The following is a 20342-nucleotide window of genomic DNA, read 5'->3' as shown; positions in this document are numbered from 1 at the left end:
TGTGAGATCTGAAAAATAACAAAGCTGCAGTGGTGTCAGAGATCTATAATTCTCTCACCGAACATACTTAATAAATGGTATGTACTTTAATATTTGAAAAACACCACTCTTCTGCCACTGAACAAAGCCTCTACATGTTAATGGTATATCTGATTTTCCTATCAATACAAGAGGCAGAACCTTAATGCATGTCAACCGTTATTCTTCTATTTTTATCACTTGTGGTAAAAGCAGAAGTGTGCTTGTCTAAACTAGGTTTGAAAGTAAGTGCATTTTTCCATTTCTAAAACATTTTGTCCAAGATACATTTGTTTTTCTTTGAGGTCCCAGATGACTTCAAAGGTAAACCATTAACACTCTTCAGATCTGCTTGTTCCACATACAATAAATTATAGCAGTGATATATATATATATATATATATATATATATATCCTTCCACATTTTAGCTACATTTGAGGATTCTTAGGCATCAAAATTTAAAACGTGTCAAATATAAACATGGTTAAGAGTGAGCCTTAGTATTAAAATTTGATATGTCACTTTATCTTGTGCTAACAGTCAAAATACTAAAAATAAAATACTAAAATTAAAAATACTTATTGGTCATTTCTCTAAGGTAAATGGTTACAGTTGCAACTGCTTTATTAGAATTCTGTAGGGTTCATGGATTTCTCAGGTTTGTGGAATTTCCTTTGCACAAACCTTTTATACCTAATAATGAACATTTTTAAGGCTTAGTAAGGCACTTCCACCAAACAAAGAGAATTAACCATACCACCAGAAAACATCCCATATGCTACAACCAAAATCCTCCCTACGTACTCAGTTTTAACTTCAACTAGAGTAAAGATAATTAATTCTCTCTCATTTTTACTATTCCTAAGAATTTGAGCGCCAGGTACATGATATTACTATAATTAATAACCCCTCTCCCAATAATGGCAAATGGTTGTGATAAAAAGATCTCACAGTGAATAAAACAGCAAAGGGAATAGACCTTGCATGAATCTGCATGCAAGTCAGCAACTAGACACTTTACTTATAATAAATATGTAGTTCTAAAATAATCTAAAAGCTTCTACCCAAGACTAAGTGCTCAAACAAGAATATAAGATAATCAATTATTTTTGAAAAATTATCTAGTAATTATCAGTCCAGTAAAACAGTGTGTTTTGTTGTCATAAGGTTTATACCTTCAGCTTTCTCTTAGGCCGTAAAGAAAATGAGTTTTGTCCCATTACAGAACTCTGCTGATCTCCCAAGGCGAACGCTCACTGGACAGTAGGAAGATAGGAAATTAATTCAGCCTTGGTGTCCTTTCAGAAAACACTTAGAACTATTGCCCTTTGTAGTAAGGGAACCTACCTCAAGTGAGCCTGCATGACTTCAGAGGAGGTCTTTGCAAAAAGACGGTCTCAGGCTATAGGCAGAAACAGGTTGGTTGTTCATAAATTTGTATTTAAATTGATACCAAAGACCAACAAGTAGATCAAGAATGAGAACTTTGTGCATTTTTCCTTCTTTAGTGAGGCATTACCTTTACTTGACACTCCAACCAGTTTTGGGATCCAATGTTCCACAGAATTCCATCCCTGAAGAAAAGTGGAAGGATAACGGGCCTGACTCTGAAAGTCTCTTCATTATGAATAATTGGGTGGGAATAACTTATAAAAAAATTACAAGCTTGTCAGAAGAAATTGTGTAACTGCTTGGACAGTATTCACTGAGAGTAGGTGTGCCATTTTTGCTCCCGTGTGGCCTACTAAATAACTTAAGCATTCAGCAATGCAGTCTTCTACTTCTTTCTCTCTTAACAAAGTTTTTTTAAAAAAAAGGACTGTAGGGATGTGCAAAACACATGATCAACCTATACCTGTTCTTCAGCTTGGGCTTTCAGGCTGCTGTCACCTGTAATGAAAACAAAGCTTTGGGGAATGGAATTCTTTTCTCTGTCCCACTGCTGGCAGCAGCCTCACCCTGCTGGTTCCCATCATGCTGACATCTCTGAAAGGTGACAATTCCCTTGGAAGGTCTAAAAAGGTTTTATCTACAAGGAACAAAAGGGAGTCTCAGTTTTGTTTTGACTCCAAGTCTTCAGAATGTGACTTCACAATTTGACTTCACAGCAAAAGAGAAGATTTAAATAGGCAAGATGCTTAGCAATTAAAGACAATTCCATAACATGAACAATGCAGCTTAAAAGATAAGTTTAGCAATGCCATGTATTACCTGCACTATGCTTGGATTCAAGAACCATGATGACACTTTTATGGAACAAATAAGGGCCAAAGAAGGCATTTTCACCCAGCTACTTGACTTTACATTTGTCATTAAGAATGAATATTGCATTCCTCTTCCGGGACAAAACATTTCATAATACTGCAGTTGATTCAATATTTGAAAGAATTTGATGTCTGAAGATATAAAGACATAAAAATTTCAACTTATTATTAAAATGTTTTAAGAGAAAAGATTATTTCATAACACATCTTTCATAGCAAGATGTTAAAACAAGTCCAGTGTTAAGTCAAAAATATTCAGATGTTGATGGCTGAAACAGTGATTCTTAAAATAAATACTAAGCATTTCAACAATTAAAATGAAAACATAACAAAATCTTTCTTGTGGCTAACATTATTGTTTTATTCTATCTTTTATAAATTCCATGTCTTCAGCTAATTAGTGTTTCTTATTCCACGAGGGTTTTAAACACTTGCTGAATATTGTCTCATAGAGCTTTTGCAATTTCTGTTGATGCAACCTTCACAACTTACTGGTGATTCAAGTCATCTTTGTATTTTTTTCTTTCCGTCACTGGAATTGGCTGGTTCTGACTCACAGTTCCAGCTTGCAGACTACCTCTTGCCAGAACTCCTGCAGGTATCACCTCCCATATACAAAATGAAAGCCTTGACACTGATCTGGAGATAAAACTCTTTAGATCACAGTAGGAATTTGCCTATAAGCCACAAGTTACTAGACTTGCTGTATTGCTGCTTCTTCAAGCTTCTTCTTTCTATCATGAGGACAAAATCCCAAACTCCCTTGAACTGTCCAGCTACAGGGCAGAATAAAAACTGATTTCTCTTAGTATCTTTCTCTGCAAATTTCATTTGATATAAATGGTAAGATATTGATTGTAAAAGCTGGTGGCAACTTTATGCTGTAAAGTGATATACTTTATTTTTCCAATAGCAATTCACAAAAGTATAGCAGAGCAGTAAACACACTAATTTAGTTTTCAGCTGTATGTCCTTCTCTGTGTGGCTTCAAAAAGCTGGTGCCTTGCTAGGACGCAATAGTCTGCACTGCTTTACCTGAAAGCATATAAGCAATGAGGGGCTGTCGGCTTGTTCTGACACACTTCTAACATAAGATGGCAGACATAATACATAAACTTCCAATAATATACTAAAAATTACAGTTATTAGGTCAATATTATGTTCACTACTGTCCTTACTGGCATGAACCAGAAAAAAGCAGTCTCACTGTACAATTATCTGCTACTGCATTCATGGTATGCTATTAGTTAATCTCTGCAGCTCTTTCAAAACAACACAATTTGGCAAGCAAAAAAATAATAAAAATTTGATCAGGCATAAAATGACTAAATTTTTGGTTAAAGTGAATATCAATAGCACAATATAGGTATGGTATATCTTTTGCTTTTATTCAGCTGTTTAGTATGCTGTAGGTATAAATGAGACTTAAACCAAGCATCAAAACTGAACCTTTCAGATGTTAATGTGATGATAGTTGTGTTATTATGAGCCTAATGATATCTAGTGCACACAAGAATACATAGGTGTCATGCTGGGAAACCAATGATCTGTCTCTTATTCTGACTGCAGGCAAAGAATATCTCATCAAAGCTACAAATTTCATGACTCTGTTCCCAAATTTAAAACCCTGAAGGAAATGGCTTTCATGGTTCAACAGTTTTAAAGGGTTGCTCTTACTTGGCTTTGTAACAAGGAAATTAATAGTTCTTCCAAACAAATCAGAATTATGCCATAGCTGCATGCATTTTCATGCTGTTGCCTTCAGCATTTCACTTCCTTCCCCAAATAACATCACTGCAGAATTCACACTGAATTCACTGTGGGGAAACATTTATTACCTGCTATGATTTCACTCTATAGCCTTAGATAGGTGATAGAAGTCACCTACTCATTGTAAAAATTGTTTTCTTTAGATTATGTGAAATAGAGTCAGTTTCTAATCAATCTTCACTTTTCAGAATAAAACCACAGTAAAACCTATCCAGTCTAATGTCAGTGAGAGTTAGTTTCTGTATTGTGATGCAGAGCAACCAACCAAGAGGTAGGCGGCTTATGGGACTGCAATAACAAGGAAGCACTGAAATGAGATACTTCTCTGTCAGTATGGTTTTCTCCATTTAAAAATTCCTACTGTGCAGGTATTGAAGCTCCTGGGAAGGAATAATCATTTTAAATAGTTTTCTAAATTTAAAGGTATACAAATGTTTTTTAACGAGCAGAAAATGAATACTGTGTTAGGATTAGTCACTGCATGTGACACTTTGTGCATATAGTGCACAATGACTAGTGTTCAGGAGAAAAACTATAAATCATTATTGAATGTCCAGTGTAGCAATACATTTCAATGTATCATTAACAAATCATTAAAACACTGTGGATTCCTATTTAGCTATAGGAACTTACACATATACTGGAATTAAAATACCAAGATAGATCTGCCTTCGTCCAGAATCCCTATGACTGCACAACATTTAAATCCAACAATTTCAATGCCTGTGGAGCTGGAAATTAAGAGCACCCATGTAAAAGTCAGCTTTTTAAGCTCATGCCAGTCATTTGGAGACCTATCTTTAATGTGGGACTGTAGCACTCAGAATAAGAATTCTTGCATGACAACATCAATTAGGTAATATACTACAATCAATCTAATAGCAAAGTATTGCACATATATCTACAATACAATATAAACCACACTTATAAATCAGAAACATTACTCTGTGAGTGATTGACAAGAACTTCCCACCTCAAATAGTTGATCCCCATATGAGGGAGTGGAAAGAAGAACAAAAACTATAGTAATAGAGAAATTTGCTTTTCTCTGAGCATGAAGCGATTGTTGGTAATACAAAACAGTGTTGGAGTCCAAAAAAATTCTCTATAGCCTAGGAGGGTTATGTTTAGTGTGTGTGTGTGGCTCAGCTTCGTGAACGAAGATTTGGGAAGGGCTGTCCCCACGTGGGTGTGCCCTTCCAGCCTGCGCAGTGGATTTTAGGTGAGGCTCAGCGTGCGCAGAACTGGCCCCACCGTTTAAGTCCTGAGGTTCATCTGCCATGGCCGAGCGAGCTTGGACAGTGACATTGAAGTCCTCAGGACTAGAACCTACAGCACCCAGCATTTCCCAGGAGGTCTCCCATCCAAGTACTAATCCGGGGCTGACCCTGCTGAGCTTCCGAGATCTGATGGGATCGGATGTCAGGGAGGCATTTAACTGCCTTCTAGGAGGGCTATGTACAACAGGAGGGAAAAGAGCAAACATGGAGGACTGAACAAAAACCAACAGTAATTCATCATTAACTGCATAAAAAAGCAGTGAATTTGCTCTAATATGAGGAAAATGACAGCTTCCCCTCAAGCACAAAAAATGTAATTATCCCCTAAGCCACCCTAAAAGAGCTAGCAACAGTGCAATCCAGAACACTGCAATTCCCAGCTGGGCAGCACCACCACTGTCATGCATGACAGGGATGGAGTGCGAAGTAAGTAGTTCTTCATGTACACTTTCATATCAGCATGTGACTCTTATTATTCAATAACAGCAGAGAGGGAAAGAGAATCAAAAAGGACATTATAATTGGCTGCTTGAGCACATGTACATAGGGGTTCTCTGTGTGTATTTGCATACAAAGAATATACTGCTCCATAAAGGTGTATGTAATTAGCTGAAATAAAGCTGTCTCAGCTTCTGTTCATCCCATCTCTAAGTCAGCTTTCAGCTTATTCAGATAAGCTTTGAACTTCATTCTGCAGGACCTAGGCTGTTTTCAGTAGCCAAACTGACTTCAGCTTGACTGCAGCACAGACATACCTTTAAAAAAAGTCACAATATTCTGCATCAGGTTTTCACCTTCGTTATGATTAAGAGTAATACTCAGAAGTATCACATCATAGTCATGTAGGAGTGTTGCAGCCATCTGCTTTACTCAGTGCATTGTATCAAAAAAATCTTCTGGACAGTGAGGCAAAAAAAAATACGATGAAAATGTAATTCAAAATGTTAGTCTGAAAACTCGAGAATGAACAAAAAATCAATTCAGCTGCAAATTTTAACTAGATCAGAATCAAAATAATGGGAGTCACTTATTTTGTATAGTCTTCATCCAATCCATTTGACCTTTATCAGGTAAACACCCCTCTATTTAATAAAAATGTCTACAAACAAGTCACTAAAATAGGTCTACATTTTTCTGGAAGGGATCAAATTAGGACTGCATTGTCACTTTTTTCTCACTTCATCTCCACCCCAGCTGATTATGATAACGGTACTGGTTATCAATCTGTAGTGAAAATGTCTAAATTCTGGTGCTTGAATTTTGAAGTAAATAACCAAGCAACAGGTTAACAACAATCACTGTAGACTTCTGGTGACGTATATTGGATTTCTGAAGAACAAATTACCTAGAAGTATGATTTATGTAATTATACTTTCATACTAAATTTTTGAACAGTTTAGGAAAGATACAGAAATACTCCTGTAAAGCTCATCAGCATTATATATCAAATAGAAGCTTCTGTATCTTTCAATGTCTGAACTATTTTTCCCACTAAAGTGACTGAGAGCCAACATACATTTTCATACAAAACTCGAACACCGAATAACCATCCTTCTCATCTTACGCACCCATACAAGTCCTGGGCTGTCACAGAGCGTAGACTCACAGCAAAAAGACACAGGTACTGCCATGGACTGAAATGAAATAGATTATTTTGCACAAATGAGACTCAATCTTTTAATTTCAGACAGGATCATTTGCATGGCTAAACTCAAACACTAAGTGCACTGGAGATGGGCACAGGCAGAGGTGCCAAGACATGGCCACAATCCATCCCATTCAATAACTGCCCCCGCTGTTATGCTACCTTTGTGTAAGAAAACTTCATTCTCTCACCTTTTTTTGTAATTTACTAGTTCTGTCGTTCAAAATTCAGAGGCCTTTCAGACTGTTCCAATAGAAACTCTGCCCCTTCTTCAGATGCTGTTGAAGACTAAGCTCTGAGAACTGTCTGTGGCTTTTTGGGTTAGTTTGAGAAAATGAAAAGCATTCCCTTTGTTCTCATCTACCCTGTATTCTTCACACTGCTGCATAGAGAACAGTCTCTAAGGTCCTTTGTGGAAAAACTCAGTTTCTGCCTTTCCTAAATCTGTCTCTTCCACTGCAGTGAAGACAAAATCATATTCCCATTCCTTTCTGAGATGGCTACAGTGGCTGATCTGCACCAAACGGACCAAAGCCGAATTTATTTTATATGTTAATTTACATGATAGCTGCATTCATTAAAATGAGATCTAGTGTTATTAAGCTCCTGTAGAGTAATTGTGACTGAAATTTGTCCATGAACTATACAGTTGAACCTCATGAACCAGAAAAGAGTTTTCAAAAGATATTGCTTAAGCACAGGCATGTTGTTTTAAAATATCTGAAACTATAATTTACACAGACAGGATAAAATTGAGGATGAATACTGTTTACAATCTAACATTCAATACACAGAATAACAGTAAAAATATAAAAGAGGGGGGGAAAGAGGTGAACTTTTTCAATTAAATATAATTCATCTTTCCTAGAGCAAGATAAACTTCACTCAAGGGACTTCAGTGAATGTTGTCTTAATCCTAAATCAATCAGTGAGATTTTTTTGTTTCTTCATTGCAATGTGTGAAACTATTGGGCTATAAATCTATCTCTGATCTTCTTATACTAACCTTCCCATTATCTGACCTGCACAGGTTAAAAAGCAAAGGTAAATTGCAAAACAAAATTAGGACTATAGCAAGAAAAGTCATTTTAGATATTTATTACTCTCTTGAAGATCTAATGACACAGCGAGAAGTTATTTAATTTTATTGGAATGGAAAGATTAGCTTGAAGGACTTAGACCTGGGTAGGATGGCCTAATCAAGACAAAAGCTTGACATTCATTACAGGACATGAAGATGGAAAAAGTTTACAAAAAGAAAATTATAATGCAACAAGAAACCAACAAAAAATCACATTATACAAATGTAAAACTAATTATTTCTGAAAATATACTAAACATATAAAAAAATCCTTGCATCTACCTAGTTCTCAGCAACATTTATTTTAACCACTGATCAGAAAAAAATTCAGAACTCATTTAGTAGAACATACTTATCTAACTTTTAAGAATCAAAGCTCTTGCTCAGAAATATGAAAATATGACTGAGTTATAACTATCCTTTAAGGATAACATTACTTTGTAGAGTAAAACATAAAATTGCTCTGTTTTCTCAGTAAATGCTATTAGTGAAGAATAACCCATAAGCTTTCCATAACATGTTCAAAAAGCTTTCAGAATTTTATTGGTGTGGTAGTCGGTTCTGATAATTCAGCTTTTAATGCAATCAAGAATAGCACCAGGAGCTACTTAATTAATTCCCCAGTGCACCATGAATTTAATTTTCAATGACTTTATTGAGAACTCTTTTTGTTAATTTTACAATGAGAAACTATAATCACTGTTACACAACTTGCAAATTTTTCAAACAAGACAGCAATCTCCTATTTTTTTGATTTTTTCTGTTCCAAATTCAGCTCCTGAGATGGATTTTCTGCTTCAGCTTCATTTTCATCTTCCTGTAAAAGAAAATGAAAACATGAACATTAATCAACTTATTGAGGAAGTACACTTGTCCTGCTTATGTAGATGTATAGAATAATTTACAGACTTTTGCCATCTTTTGCTTGATCAACAAGCATACAAATGAGCAAAAAATGTCATTTGTTCAAGCGATTGATTTTGCTCAAGAGTTAAAATAAAAATGATAAGAAATTTAAACAAGTCTAATTGCCAACATTTATAGCAGAAGAATAATTTAATGAGTAAATATTTTACTGACCAATTTACTGGATGCTTACATAAAGAAATTACTAAACCACACACAGATGACAAGATTTTCAAACGTCTGCAGCAGACAATATTATACACCTTTCCTTTGTTCTTGACCAGAGGTTTACACTAAATTACTTTTGAATGCAGGAACTTTCATCATTGTACTAAAATTACTTTGGAAAAGCATCTGCCATTAAAAAATGTTTCATTTTTTTGAGACCAGATACGTTTACTTCACCATTTGATAAAAGACAATAAATTTAACTTCAGAGACACTTTATGTGCTGCAGCATCGTATTTTTGTCCCATCTAGCATATTTTCTTGACAGGTCTGCCAATTTTCCAATTACTTGTACCACCATATGTTATCTGAAGATCAGTCAGGTCTAAAATAGGAAACATGAGCATGTCAGACAGCAGCATGCTTACAATATTCTACAGCTTCAGCTCCAAGAGTAACGCTCATAATTCACTAAGGGTTCCTCTGGATCTCACTGAAAAAATGAAGTGACATCATAATGCCTGTTTCCATAGGAATGGATACTATTTTGTGTCCAGTACAAAACCATGACCTCCAAAGTACAAATTATAGAAGACTCAGAAAACTGTTTTATAAGGCAACTTGTGACCCTTTGCATCATGAAGAGTCCTTATCACAATTTCAAAGTATTACTAGTTTTCCTGTCTGCTTTTAACTCCAACTTACAGAGAATCTTCCATGTTTCATTAAGACAAAAAAGAAATGAACAGCCATTTGAGAATAAAAAGGCATCCTGGCTGCTGCAACACCACTCATCACAAGTCAACAGCCGAGTGTAGGGAAACGGCAGGGAGACTAGGTGGGACCCAGGAACTCAGAGTGTAGTTTCCTCATTTAAAATAGCATCTTCACTCCAGTAGGAAAATAACTTTATATTTTTGAATCCTAGTACTTTTTTCATCATTAAAGCATGCTTTATAACTGCAATAAAGATTTAGAGGTAGAAAACATATGGGAAGTTCACATGGAAAGCACAAAATAGAACAGCAATGGAAAATCTCATTTAAAAAAAAGAAGTCTTGTAAGATGTTACACAGAACTAAAATAAAATGGAAAAGCTAGTTGTTCTATTAAACAAGGAGACACTCCAAGCCATTCTGCCTCTAAATCCTCCCCCTTCTGGGGACAGGGCTATGCACTGAGAAATATTTATGTGGCTGACCACTAAAGGCTAAAAGCATTTTTTTTTACCTTTCTGGACTGTCAGCTCTTCAATTACCTTTAAAACATGTAGTGAGCCCTGTGGCTCTTTTCGTTTAGGTGAGAAAGCAAGTCTGTGCATGTGTGTGAAACCACACTGCTGATTCATTGAAATTACAAGTGTAGAATATATTCAAGAGAGTGAAATGTATGGTATACATGCAGAAGTCAAACTTCAAAAGAACAAAGGCAAGGCAGAACCAGAAACTGCAATGGAGCAATGTGTAACTAAGCTTAGATGTAGTGTTCACAGGTGACAAAGACTATCATGGAATAAAAAAACCACCCACAGAAACTATTGGCTGCTATAGGAAAACAGCCATGCTATTACATGAAGAACTTCTTAATAAAAGAACAGGAAATCTGCATGTTTCTGAAGATTCCTACCTACAGAAGTTGTATCCCAACTGACCTCAATGCCAATGAATCCACCTCCCTAGGACACAACCCGATATTATTCAAATACCCTCACTTGTGCTCCCTCATACAGGGAATATAAACCCTGTACTATCACTCTGTTCCTGGAACACTTCACATATTGCTTAGGTCTTCCTCTCCTAACACACAGAGTATGCAGAAATGTCAGAAACAACATAGCCATATCTTCTCTGAGGACTGCACGAGGGTGAAGGCACATTAGGCTCAATATTGAACATCAGCTTCCTGAGCCTATTTTTTTGAAAACAAAAAAGGTTTTATCCAGTGAAAGAGGTTTTTTTAAGAGAATCTTCTGGCTATGTGTAAATTTGAAATGTTTTAATTCTGTGCTCAAAAGGTCAAGCTTGCACTCTGGCAGATTTCCTAGGTTACAGTGGCTGCAGTGATCAGTGTATTCTGAGATATGGAAACAATGGCTGAGTGATGATGGCAACTCTAGAAGTTGCTTGATGTGAATACTCAAAATGGAAGGCTCTGCTTTGGAATATTTTGCAGAGCTAACACTCTTGCCTTTGTTGATTTCCTGTTGCTTCAACTAAGTAAAACAGGTAAAATCTACCAGAAGAGCATAATTTTGACTTATGTGTGCAGATTCCCACACACAAGTCATTCAGATGCCCTAATGATATTTTGTCATGTTTTGTTAATTTCGTATTTACATGCACAAAAACTTTCTGACTAGCATTGTATTAAACCATGCTCCACATTAGTCATCTTAATTCTGTATAGGTGCTTTTACTTCCTCTTCGTTTTCCAAGAACAGAAACTTGAATGTCATTTTGAAACAGAAATTGAAGTGCCCTATCTCTGAACAGAGGTGACTGCTGTGGAAAGTGCAGCACAGTGGTGTTTGATCCTTCTCATAATATGAATTATCAAGTGGAGAAAACTGTTTTCTTTGTCAGATACTCCTTAAGCCAGATCAGTTCCCAGACCTGTGCACAACCACATGAACAACAGTCAAGATGGAAGAAAGGGTTTTCAGGGGACACTGGAAAGTATGAACCACCATGGCAACAGTTGGCCTTAGAATGGCAAACTTACTAATGATGGAAAATTGTCAGAAAAATCTGACACAGGAACTCCTAGAAATTATACGAAGTGCAATATCACTGCCAGTATGTTTGGGAAAGGTCTGAACTGGCAATTTAGAGCAGATGTTAACTGTGCGACAAGATGTGAAGACTCACTATTCTTTCAGTTTGCTGGCAATGCAAAATTTCTATGAAATGCTTTATCTATTTTCTTAAGTAGCCCAAGAGACATCCCAGTGATTGCACATAGATTACTGAAATGGCTGGAGTTTCTAATGTCATTAATAATGTTTGAATTTTCAGCTACATAGCCTATATAGTCTAATTATCAAGAAATTATGCCAAACAGACTGTAGATTAAATATATTTAATATATTTGTTTTAGTAATTACCACCTATCATTATCATTTTGACACTTTTAGTTCTGATGAACAGCAAAAGAAAACCTTTTATTTTCATGTTATCTATTAAAAAACAGTCCATGATGGCAGTGCGCAAAGTTTCTATTACCGTGGCTACACAGCAGATGAAATACTGAATTCTGGTTTCTGTTCACAGAAATTCAGTTCACATTATTTCTATTAATACCTCATATCTTTATATGATTATTTATTTTGCTTCGAGCCACCTATGACTAACATCTAGTGCCTTCTGCTCTAAAAATCCTAAAGTATTTTTTGCTAGCAGATGTCACAAGCTTTCAAATAGTTCTTGCCATCAGATGCAAAAATCAATTTTTTCTCAAATTTTGCCCTGGTGTTCTCCTTTTCTCTGATGGAAACATACAGGATTAAAGGTTCCTTTGAGTGCTCTATGGATGTCTCCAAATGCCCTATGCACATCTCTTCCTTCAAAATGCTGAGTCTATACTTGGTAGCTGAGCATTTATGGGTCACAGCAACAGACACAGCCAAGAATTTAGAACCAAGACCCTACAATCTGACACCTAAGTAAGTGTTGTGAATCATTAAGTATCAAGCATTCAACAACTTTGCTGAAATTAATGAGAACTTAGATATTTAGATATCTTAAGCTGGCAAAAAAACAAAGGTAAGAATCTGTCTTTTAAAACCCTATTTCTGAAAGTTTTGAGCTGACAGTTGGGCAAGACTGTCAACTAACGTCATTCCCTTTGAAAGCATGTTTAAGGTCAACTACAAATAGTGCTCTGATCAGAGAATAATGTGTCTGACATGGAAAGTTAATTTTGAAGTAATTAATCCAGAATGTTCCCCTGTAGAATGGAAAAGGGGGAAAAACCCGCCTAGAAGTAAGTGTTTGAATGTTCCTTTCTCTTTCCCTGCCACATCTAACCAATCTTCTTCAGAATGTTTGAGAATTTCTTTTTACTCCATCAGTTAATGAAATGAAATCTGGAAGATGACAGCGAATTAAACAATTCTTAACTCTACAAGAAATCTGACACTATTCTGCACGTAGAACAGATTACACCCCAATTAGCTGTGCTAGGAAATGCACCAATTCACAGATCTGTGCATTGCACCATATCTGTACTTTCTAGAGCTGCATTACAAATGTATACTTAATAAATAGACTTGCTGTTGTGTGTTTTGCTAACTGTAACCCATACCCTAAACTTAATAAACAGGTATGTATTACAGGATATTATAAAAGATATCTGAATAGTAAAAAGGCATGGAAAACACAAAAATGTCCTGCTGCAATGAGGAATGACCGAAGGGTTCTCTATGGTATCATATAATCTCAAAAACACTCTGGACCAATTTTGATACTATAATTTTCTATAGCATCTTAATTCAAAACATCTGTAATATGACTAACACACTAAGCTTCAATGAGAGTGTCCAGCTGGTATTTCATCTCCTGCCTCACACAATCTAGCTGCAAAAAAACATCTGTTGGAAGTAGGTAAAAATACTTTCAATACTCTTAAAGAATATATCAGGAAACAAGAAATTTATCAGCTATGGGAGTTTTTGTTTGTTTATGAAAAGTAGCATTTTCCAAAGTCATATGCCAAATTTGAAGGAAAATCAGCGTCAAGCAAAAATTGGGAGTTAAATTAGTCTCTGTGTTAAATGGGCAAAAAGAAAGAACCCAGCAGTAATATTCAAAAGTAATTTTTCTTCCAAAGCCTATGCTATCTTCTTCAAATGCCTTACTGACAACCCTTATAATGAAGAGTGGTACAAAAATACAGAGTACAAATGGAACAGTTCTTTACCAATGGATATTAGAAGCAAATACAAATTTCTTGTGAGAGACGACAGTTTTCTGTCATTGCAGCTCTGCAATGATAAGGCAGCTGTTTGTTTCCAAGGAAAAGGAGACCCTTGCTACATGGATCATTTTCATAGTGACAGCCTTGACAAGTTTGACATTTGCTTCATGAAGTATTCTGAAGCAGCCATCAAGAAAATGCCCCCTCTGGGACCACTGGCAAGCTGACAGTTGTACCTTTTAATGCGCATCTCCAGTAATTCTTACTGTCAAAGCCCACCAAAGTCCTACAACAGAATCTCTGCTGACCTGGTACATTAAGAAATGCAGTCTATGAAGGGACTAGCCATTACAACGTAAGCAAACTTGACATGAATTAACTGGAAGCAGTTCTCCACCCCACTTTGTCCAGTGAAAAGAGCAACGCTAGACTGTTTCCTTCCCCAAGCAGTACATGGTGCCGTGCTCTAGATGGCAATGCAAGACCAGAACTACTTTTACACTAAAGCTCTACAAGCAGCTGCATATTTATCACAAACTCTTTCTTTTAACTTGCACTGATACAAGAACTTGAAAGCCTTTTTGAAATGTTTGTCAATGTTCTGTATTTTCTATTTCCTTTTTGCTAATTCTGATTATACAGATAAATGTAGCATTGCAAGGGCTCTTACAGTCAAATTTCATTTAATGCTTGGTACAGAAATGGAATTTCATGCCAGATTTCAAATCATCCATCTGTTCCTCTCCTTTTTAGGAGGCAACCATTCCACTGAGTGGCCCTTTTGGCTGACTGCCACTACAGTTGGGCTCCTCTTCAGGGCAGGTGGTGCTTGAAACTCAACCATTGTTTTATAAGTTGAGCTGGTTCTCATTGACAAAAGTTAAGGAAAATGTTTCCCCTTTAACAATTTGAGTCTTTAAAGGTTCAGGTTTATGAACAGTAGACAGAACGTACAACTGCTTAGATATTACAAAGCTGAAAAATCAACTAAGGAAGAGATGAAAAGCAAGTTTAACAGGATTGTACTCTGCCCATAGGGGACAGGTCTCCTTGATTTCCACTCTAGTCTCAGTGCACACTTGAATCAGCTTGCAAGCTTTCAAGTCTGACACTGTCCTGATTTAAGATCCTTTTCAATGCCAGTTTATCCCTCAATCATAGTTATTATATATGTACATATATAAAAACATATATGGAAACCAAAACAGCATTTTCTACTTACATGACAATAGAGTTTTTATAAATAGTAATTTAAAAACAAAGTTCTATTTTATATATATTCATAATACTACTACAGAGTAATATTCCATAGCCTAGAAATGCATATTCTAATCAAGATAATTTTAAATATTTATGGTTACACTCTAACCATATGCATTTACTATACATTTACTAAATTATAAAAGTAAAACTTATTCATCTTTGTATTCTTTGTGCTAATAAAAAAAGTCTTCTTCTTGCAATAGATACATGAGAACAAAAGGTGCTCAAGCCAACAATAAGGAATTAATAGCTCTATTTCTAAGTACTATTTAATTAAAAAAAAATCCCAACAAGAAAAAGTTTAATTTTTAAGTGCTCAGTTGTTAGGCTATACATGTGTCCTGGTAGTTACTAAATGATAGCTGAAGATTTTTTTTCATGATTTAACTGTTTTCACAAATTAGTTTGGCTATAGATGGCCTTTTAACAAGAGGTCTGAATATTCTTTACTTCCAAAATGTTAATAACATTAAATAGAAAAGTAGGCACAACTGAGTTATACAAAAATGCTTCTGTAAGCTGCTATCAAGACATGCTGTCCAAAGTCGAAGGCAGCTGAAAGACATCACTATAAACATCATTGAAGGAATGTTTTTAATGGGGAAAGATAGTACTACCATATGAGAGGAATAAATTTATCTCAATAACAGAGAAAATCTAGACCCTAATGAAAATGTTTTAGGAAAAATGAGTACATTGCATGCTTCTGACCAAAATTAATTAGAGTTTTAATGTTTTACATTTCCACCATAATTCTTTAAATGGTGCATTTATTTCATAGTAATAAACACTCGGTTCATTAAGTAAACTTCAAAATCTGTGTTACTCGCTACATTTAACAACCTTTGGCCCTCTTCTTGATTCAGGTTTCCAAAGCATTGAATAAGCAATTGAGGAACAAAATTAAATTTCATGACTCTGCATATTTAGGATTCTTATTTCATCTAAGACAAAGGGCAATTAATCTAACATTCTATACTGAATTTCAACTTTAGTGAGCCATGATAGATACTGGAATGAACTTACAGGAAATGCTTAATTAAATTACTGTAAAAACCATCACCAAAGTTTTACCTTTCCTTATAGCAAAAGAAAATGCTCATTTAATTGGAAAAAGTTTACTGCAGTATTTAAAATTTAATAACGTGGGAATTCATGAAAATATTGCTATAATGTGACAGGTAAGAATTGAGAAAGCTTTTTTCTTCTTATTTCATCAGAACATTTCACCTGAGTCCAGCCATGAAATTCTGTTCAGGCTCAAGGCATAAAAGACAGATCTTTCAATGGAGTTAATACAACGACATAGGAGTCTAAACAACAGCAAAGGCCTTTATTTAATTACCAGTTTTCCAAAATGTGATATAAGTAAATTCTGTAAAAAATTACTTTGTTGTAATACTGAATTCCTATATTTAGTCACAATCCGTGAAGTTGCCAACAAAACAGATAGAAATTAACAAAAAGTTGTAGAAGGAGATGGAGGACGGACTGTGAGAGCAAATAGAATCTGTGCTACTGATGAAGAAATCAGAGATTGAAAAACTTTTGCTTTTTAAAGAAAAAAACACAACAAAACCCACCAGAATTCCTTTCAGAAGGTCCACAAAAACATATACTGTTATTAAAATTCAAAATCCAAGAACTATAACGAGGCAAATATCAACATCCATTTAATAAAATCCCCAAAATGGCATTTAGGCCAGGACAACAGCCATAGTTTCATACTAGCAGGCCAGGTACAATCTCTCTGGAAGACCTACACCTTCCCTACCGTTATCATTCACTCTGAATTAACACATGCACTGATGACCTACGCAGAAGTCAAAATAATCCCTTTCCAAGCTGTATGAAAATACTTTTAATTTGACAATATAGAATTGTATAATGATTCATAGAATGATTCCCTCCTTCCATTCGGCTATGGACCTGAAAGCTAACAAGACAAGAAACCTATTGCTTTAGAAGTTGGTTTGATGGCAAAGAAAGGCTTATAGATTTGCTTCTATATTTTGACTTTATTGCTATATTTGAAAGTAGCACTTACTGTTCTGACCCTGTAATGATGCCTTATCAGTCCTGTTTCATACAATAGATCAAATCAGCTGTCTTTGAAGCACCAAGGGTGTGTCAGTTGGTAACAAACACATACTCAATTGGAATCAAAATTGTAACATTGAGTATACCAAGGTTTTAGTAGTTTCAGGATAATCAGCTTCTAAATTTAAAAAAAATGTGTTAAGTTTAACGGCAGATTGAATTCTCTTCAAACTCCACTCATCTTTGCATTTCCAAGTGAGGATCTAAAGCCAAATGTTATTTAATTCAGTGGGTATACTGAAAAATGTTTTGGTAATTTGTTATGATAGCAATGTTGCTTCACTGTAATTTTTTGAAGTCAGAATCTGATGAAACTCTTTCAACTGGAAATAATGTGATGGGCATCCATTTCATGTTTCAAATATCATCAAAAGACACTTTACAAAAAGCCTGCCCTGTAAAAGCAGCATCTGCTTTCAAACATACTGATATCCTTCCAAAACTTTATACCTAACAGTGTTTATATACTTTATTTAAAAAAAAAATAGTTGCCTTTCAGAAACTTAGAATCAAATTAATTGACAGGCTTCATCTCAGTACTGGTAGTCACAGCAAACAAGGCTCCTTACAGGTTGATTGTGCATTTCTTTCTGAAAGGCTGAGAAGTTACTGTTTCACTATACCACATCAAAGTTATCTTTTGGTTTGTCAACAGCTTGCTTCCCATCTCTGCCCATCCTCCAACAAATCATGCATAACTTGGTTAGAAGAGTGCGAGAAAAAATACTTTGATGTGCTTCAATTACTAAAAAGCTATATTTTAAAAGATTCCCAAAGCTAGGGAAATTTGGCTATAACTAATTACTATTTTGCATCTTTATGCTAGAAGAACTCATTACTGAGCTCATGCTATCAATTGTTGTTTATGTACTTTTTCCTTAAAACACTGAAGTCTCTTAATATTATTTATTCACTGAAACTCAATCCCTAGGATGACTACTCACTCAGAAGGCATTTTGTCTCCTACTCTATTTTATCACAGTGCTACCAAGCCACAATATTCTTCACAACCATTAAGGGCCATAACTTGCAAACCCCTATACATGCATCGCCACATTCAACTCATCTGACTACTGAAATGAACACTACCATTTGCAGGGGCTATGTATGAAATATACTGTAGAACAAGGCTTCTCTGAAACTGAATACTGAATTTAAATAGCCTCTGCATAAAGCAGGGCATTTAAAATATGGGTATTTAAGAGGAAGTTGAGGTTATTTTCAGAAGGCTATCTTCTCCTGAAATTCTAGTGCTGCTGCACAGCTACCTCTGAAGAGTAAAAGCACCTTATACAGAGTCAGCTACAGCCCCACAGAGATGTTTGTAGTTGCTGCTTTCTGCTCTTGCACAACAGCTGCTTTCATAACTATCAGTGTTTACTGAAAAACATCAAGCAAAAGCTTACATATTCATTCATTTTCCTTAGCTGCAATCTATTTGCCTGTTTTTATTCAAGCTTTCTCTCTCTTCATATACAGGAACTCCAGGAACTGGATTTCACAATTCTAAGAATTAAAAGCCAGTAGCTATTGCATTATTTTCTGTTTACTGATGATTTCAGATAAATTTAGCACATCTCCTTTACTCACTAAACCAAACAGCTAGCATATAAAAAAACCTGTTAAGCATTAAAAACAGGCTTGTGTTCTCCTATAGCAAATACCACTTAGTATTTGAGACAATTAATTTTGCTGCTTCCTCTTATCTGGATGTACCTTAGCCAAGTAACACATCAAGAACCACGGAAGCCTGTAGCACTGCCATTTAAACTTGGAAACAAAAATGTAACTCTACTACTTATTCTGCCAAAGGAATTTTTAAATGGGATTATTAACTATATATGAGACTGTGAAGAAAATACAGCAAATGCTGTCTATTTTGGAAGACAACAAATCAATGATCTTAACTCTTCCTACACTAATTGATGTTTCTCTTTGTCTGTCACTACTCTCAATGTCAGTGAAAGTTATAGGCATTAATCATTTTTTACTTGAATTGGGATAAAGTATTTTCAATTCACTTAAACTCAAGGAATCTTTAAGGAGGTAAGTTCTCAAAAAAAAGCAAATAATGAAAATTTTTTTAACCTATTGCTTCTCCTGTCCATTGAAAATTGCTGTAAATGATTTCTTTATCACCTAGATACAGAAAGGTCTCTAGGTCCTTCCAAGACTTTGCTGTTCAAATTAATATATGGTAATACACAGATAAAATATTTATTTATCTATAATATTAATTAATAATCCAAATTTAGCTGAGTCATATCATGCCACATGCTGTATAAACACACCTGGAGAATTTGATCATGCAGTGTCTAGAATCAGCTATGAAAAAAATTAGAGAGGGATAAGAAGCAAAATATCATAAAAGCTAAGTGGGTCAGGATTATAGCCATGTACCTCAACCACATTTTTGTGCCAATTATGACAAATAAATGAAGAATGGTAAAAAAGTGATTATCATAAAAATATATATAAAACTATTTCATATAGAAATATTTTATATTTCTTTATAAAACAAATATACTGATTGTACAGGACAGACATAAAAAATGAGACAGTTATTGAAGATATTTTATCAAAACAGTACTGGGCTTTGGGTCAGTCTGTAGATGTGTCCGTCTGCAGGGCAACCTCAGTTGAGGTCAAGGATGTGTAGAAAAAGCTGAGAAAACCTTTGCATGTCAAAAAAACCTCTGGAAAATGACACTGGGGAAGAGGAAGAAATGGTGGATTGGTATTTAATAGGTTTTCTAATCTAAAGGAGGTTCACTAACAGAAACCAGCATAAAGCTAATGCATGTGTCTCTAGTAAAGCAAGGTCTGAGACTCAGATGAGGAATTTCTCAGCTAAAATCTCTGACATTTGTACCCCTGCTATAATATTTATTTGGCCTGGAGGGTGTGGAAATTGAACTGACTGCTATGTTAA

The 20342-nt window shown here is 35.3% G+C and overlaps 1 protein-coding gene across 2 annotated transcripts in view; it reads right to left on the bottom strand.

Moving 5' to 3' along the window:
• Positions 1-7940: 7940 nt before the first annotated feature.
• PHF14 (PHD finger protein 14) overlaps positions 7941-20342 on the bottom strand; it is a 155218-nt gene continuing 142816 nt past the window's right edge. For both annotated transcript variants that reach the window (XM_071560803.1, XM_071560804.1), the window contains one exon: positions 7941-8876. In XM_071560803.1, coding sequence (XP_071416904.1) covers positions 8802-8876 — 75 coding nt within the window. In that variant the 3' untranslated portion in view covers positions 7941-8801. The remainder of the gene's footprint in view (positions 8877-20342) is intronic.

The sequence above is a fragment of the Pithys albifrons genome, chromosome 7, assembly GCF_047495875.1.
Source record: "Pithys albifrons albifrons isolate INPA30051 chromosome 7, PitAlb_v1, whole genome shotgun sequence".
NCBI lineage: Eukaryota > Metazoa > Chordata > Aves > Passeriformes > Thamnophilidae > Pithys > Pithys albifrons.
The sequence above is the reverse complement of the archived record's forward strand: the minus strand, read 5'-3'. Positions and strand labels throughout refer to the sequence as shown.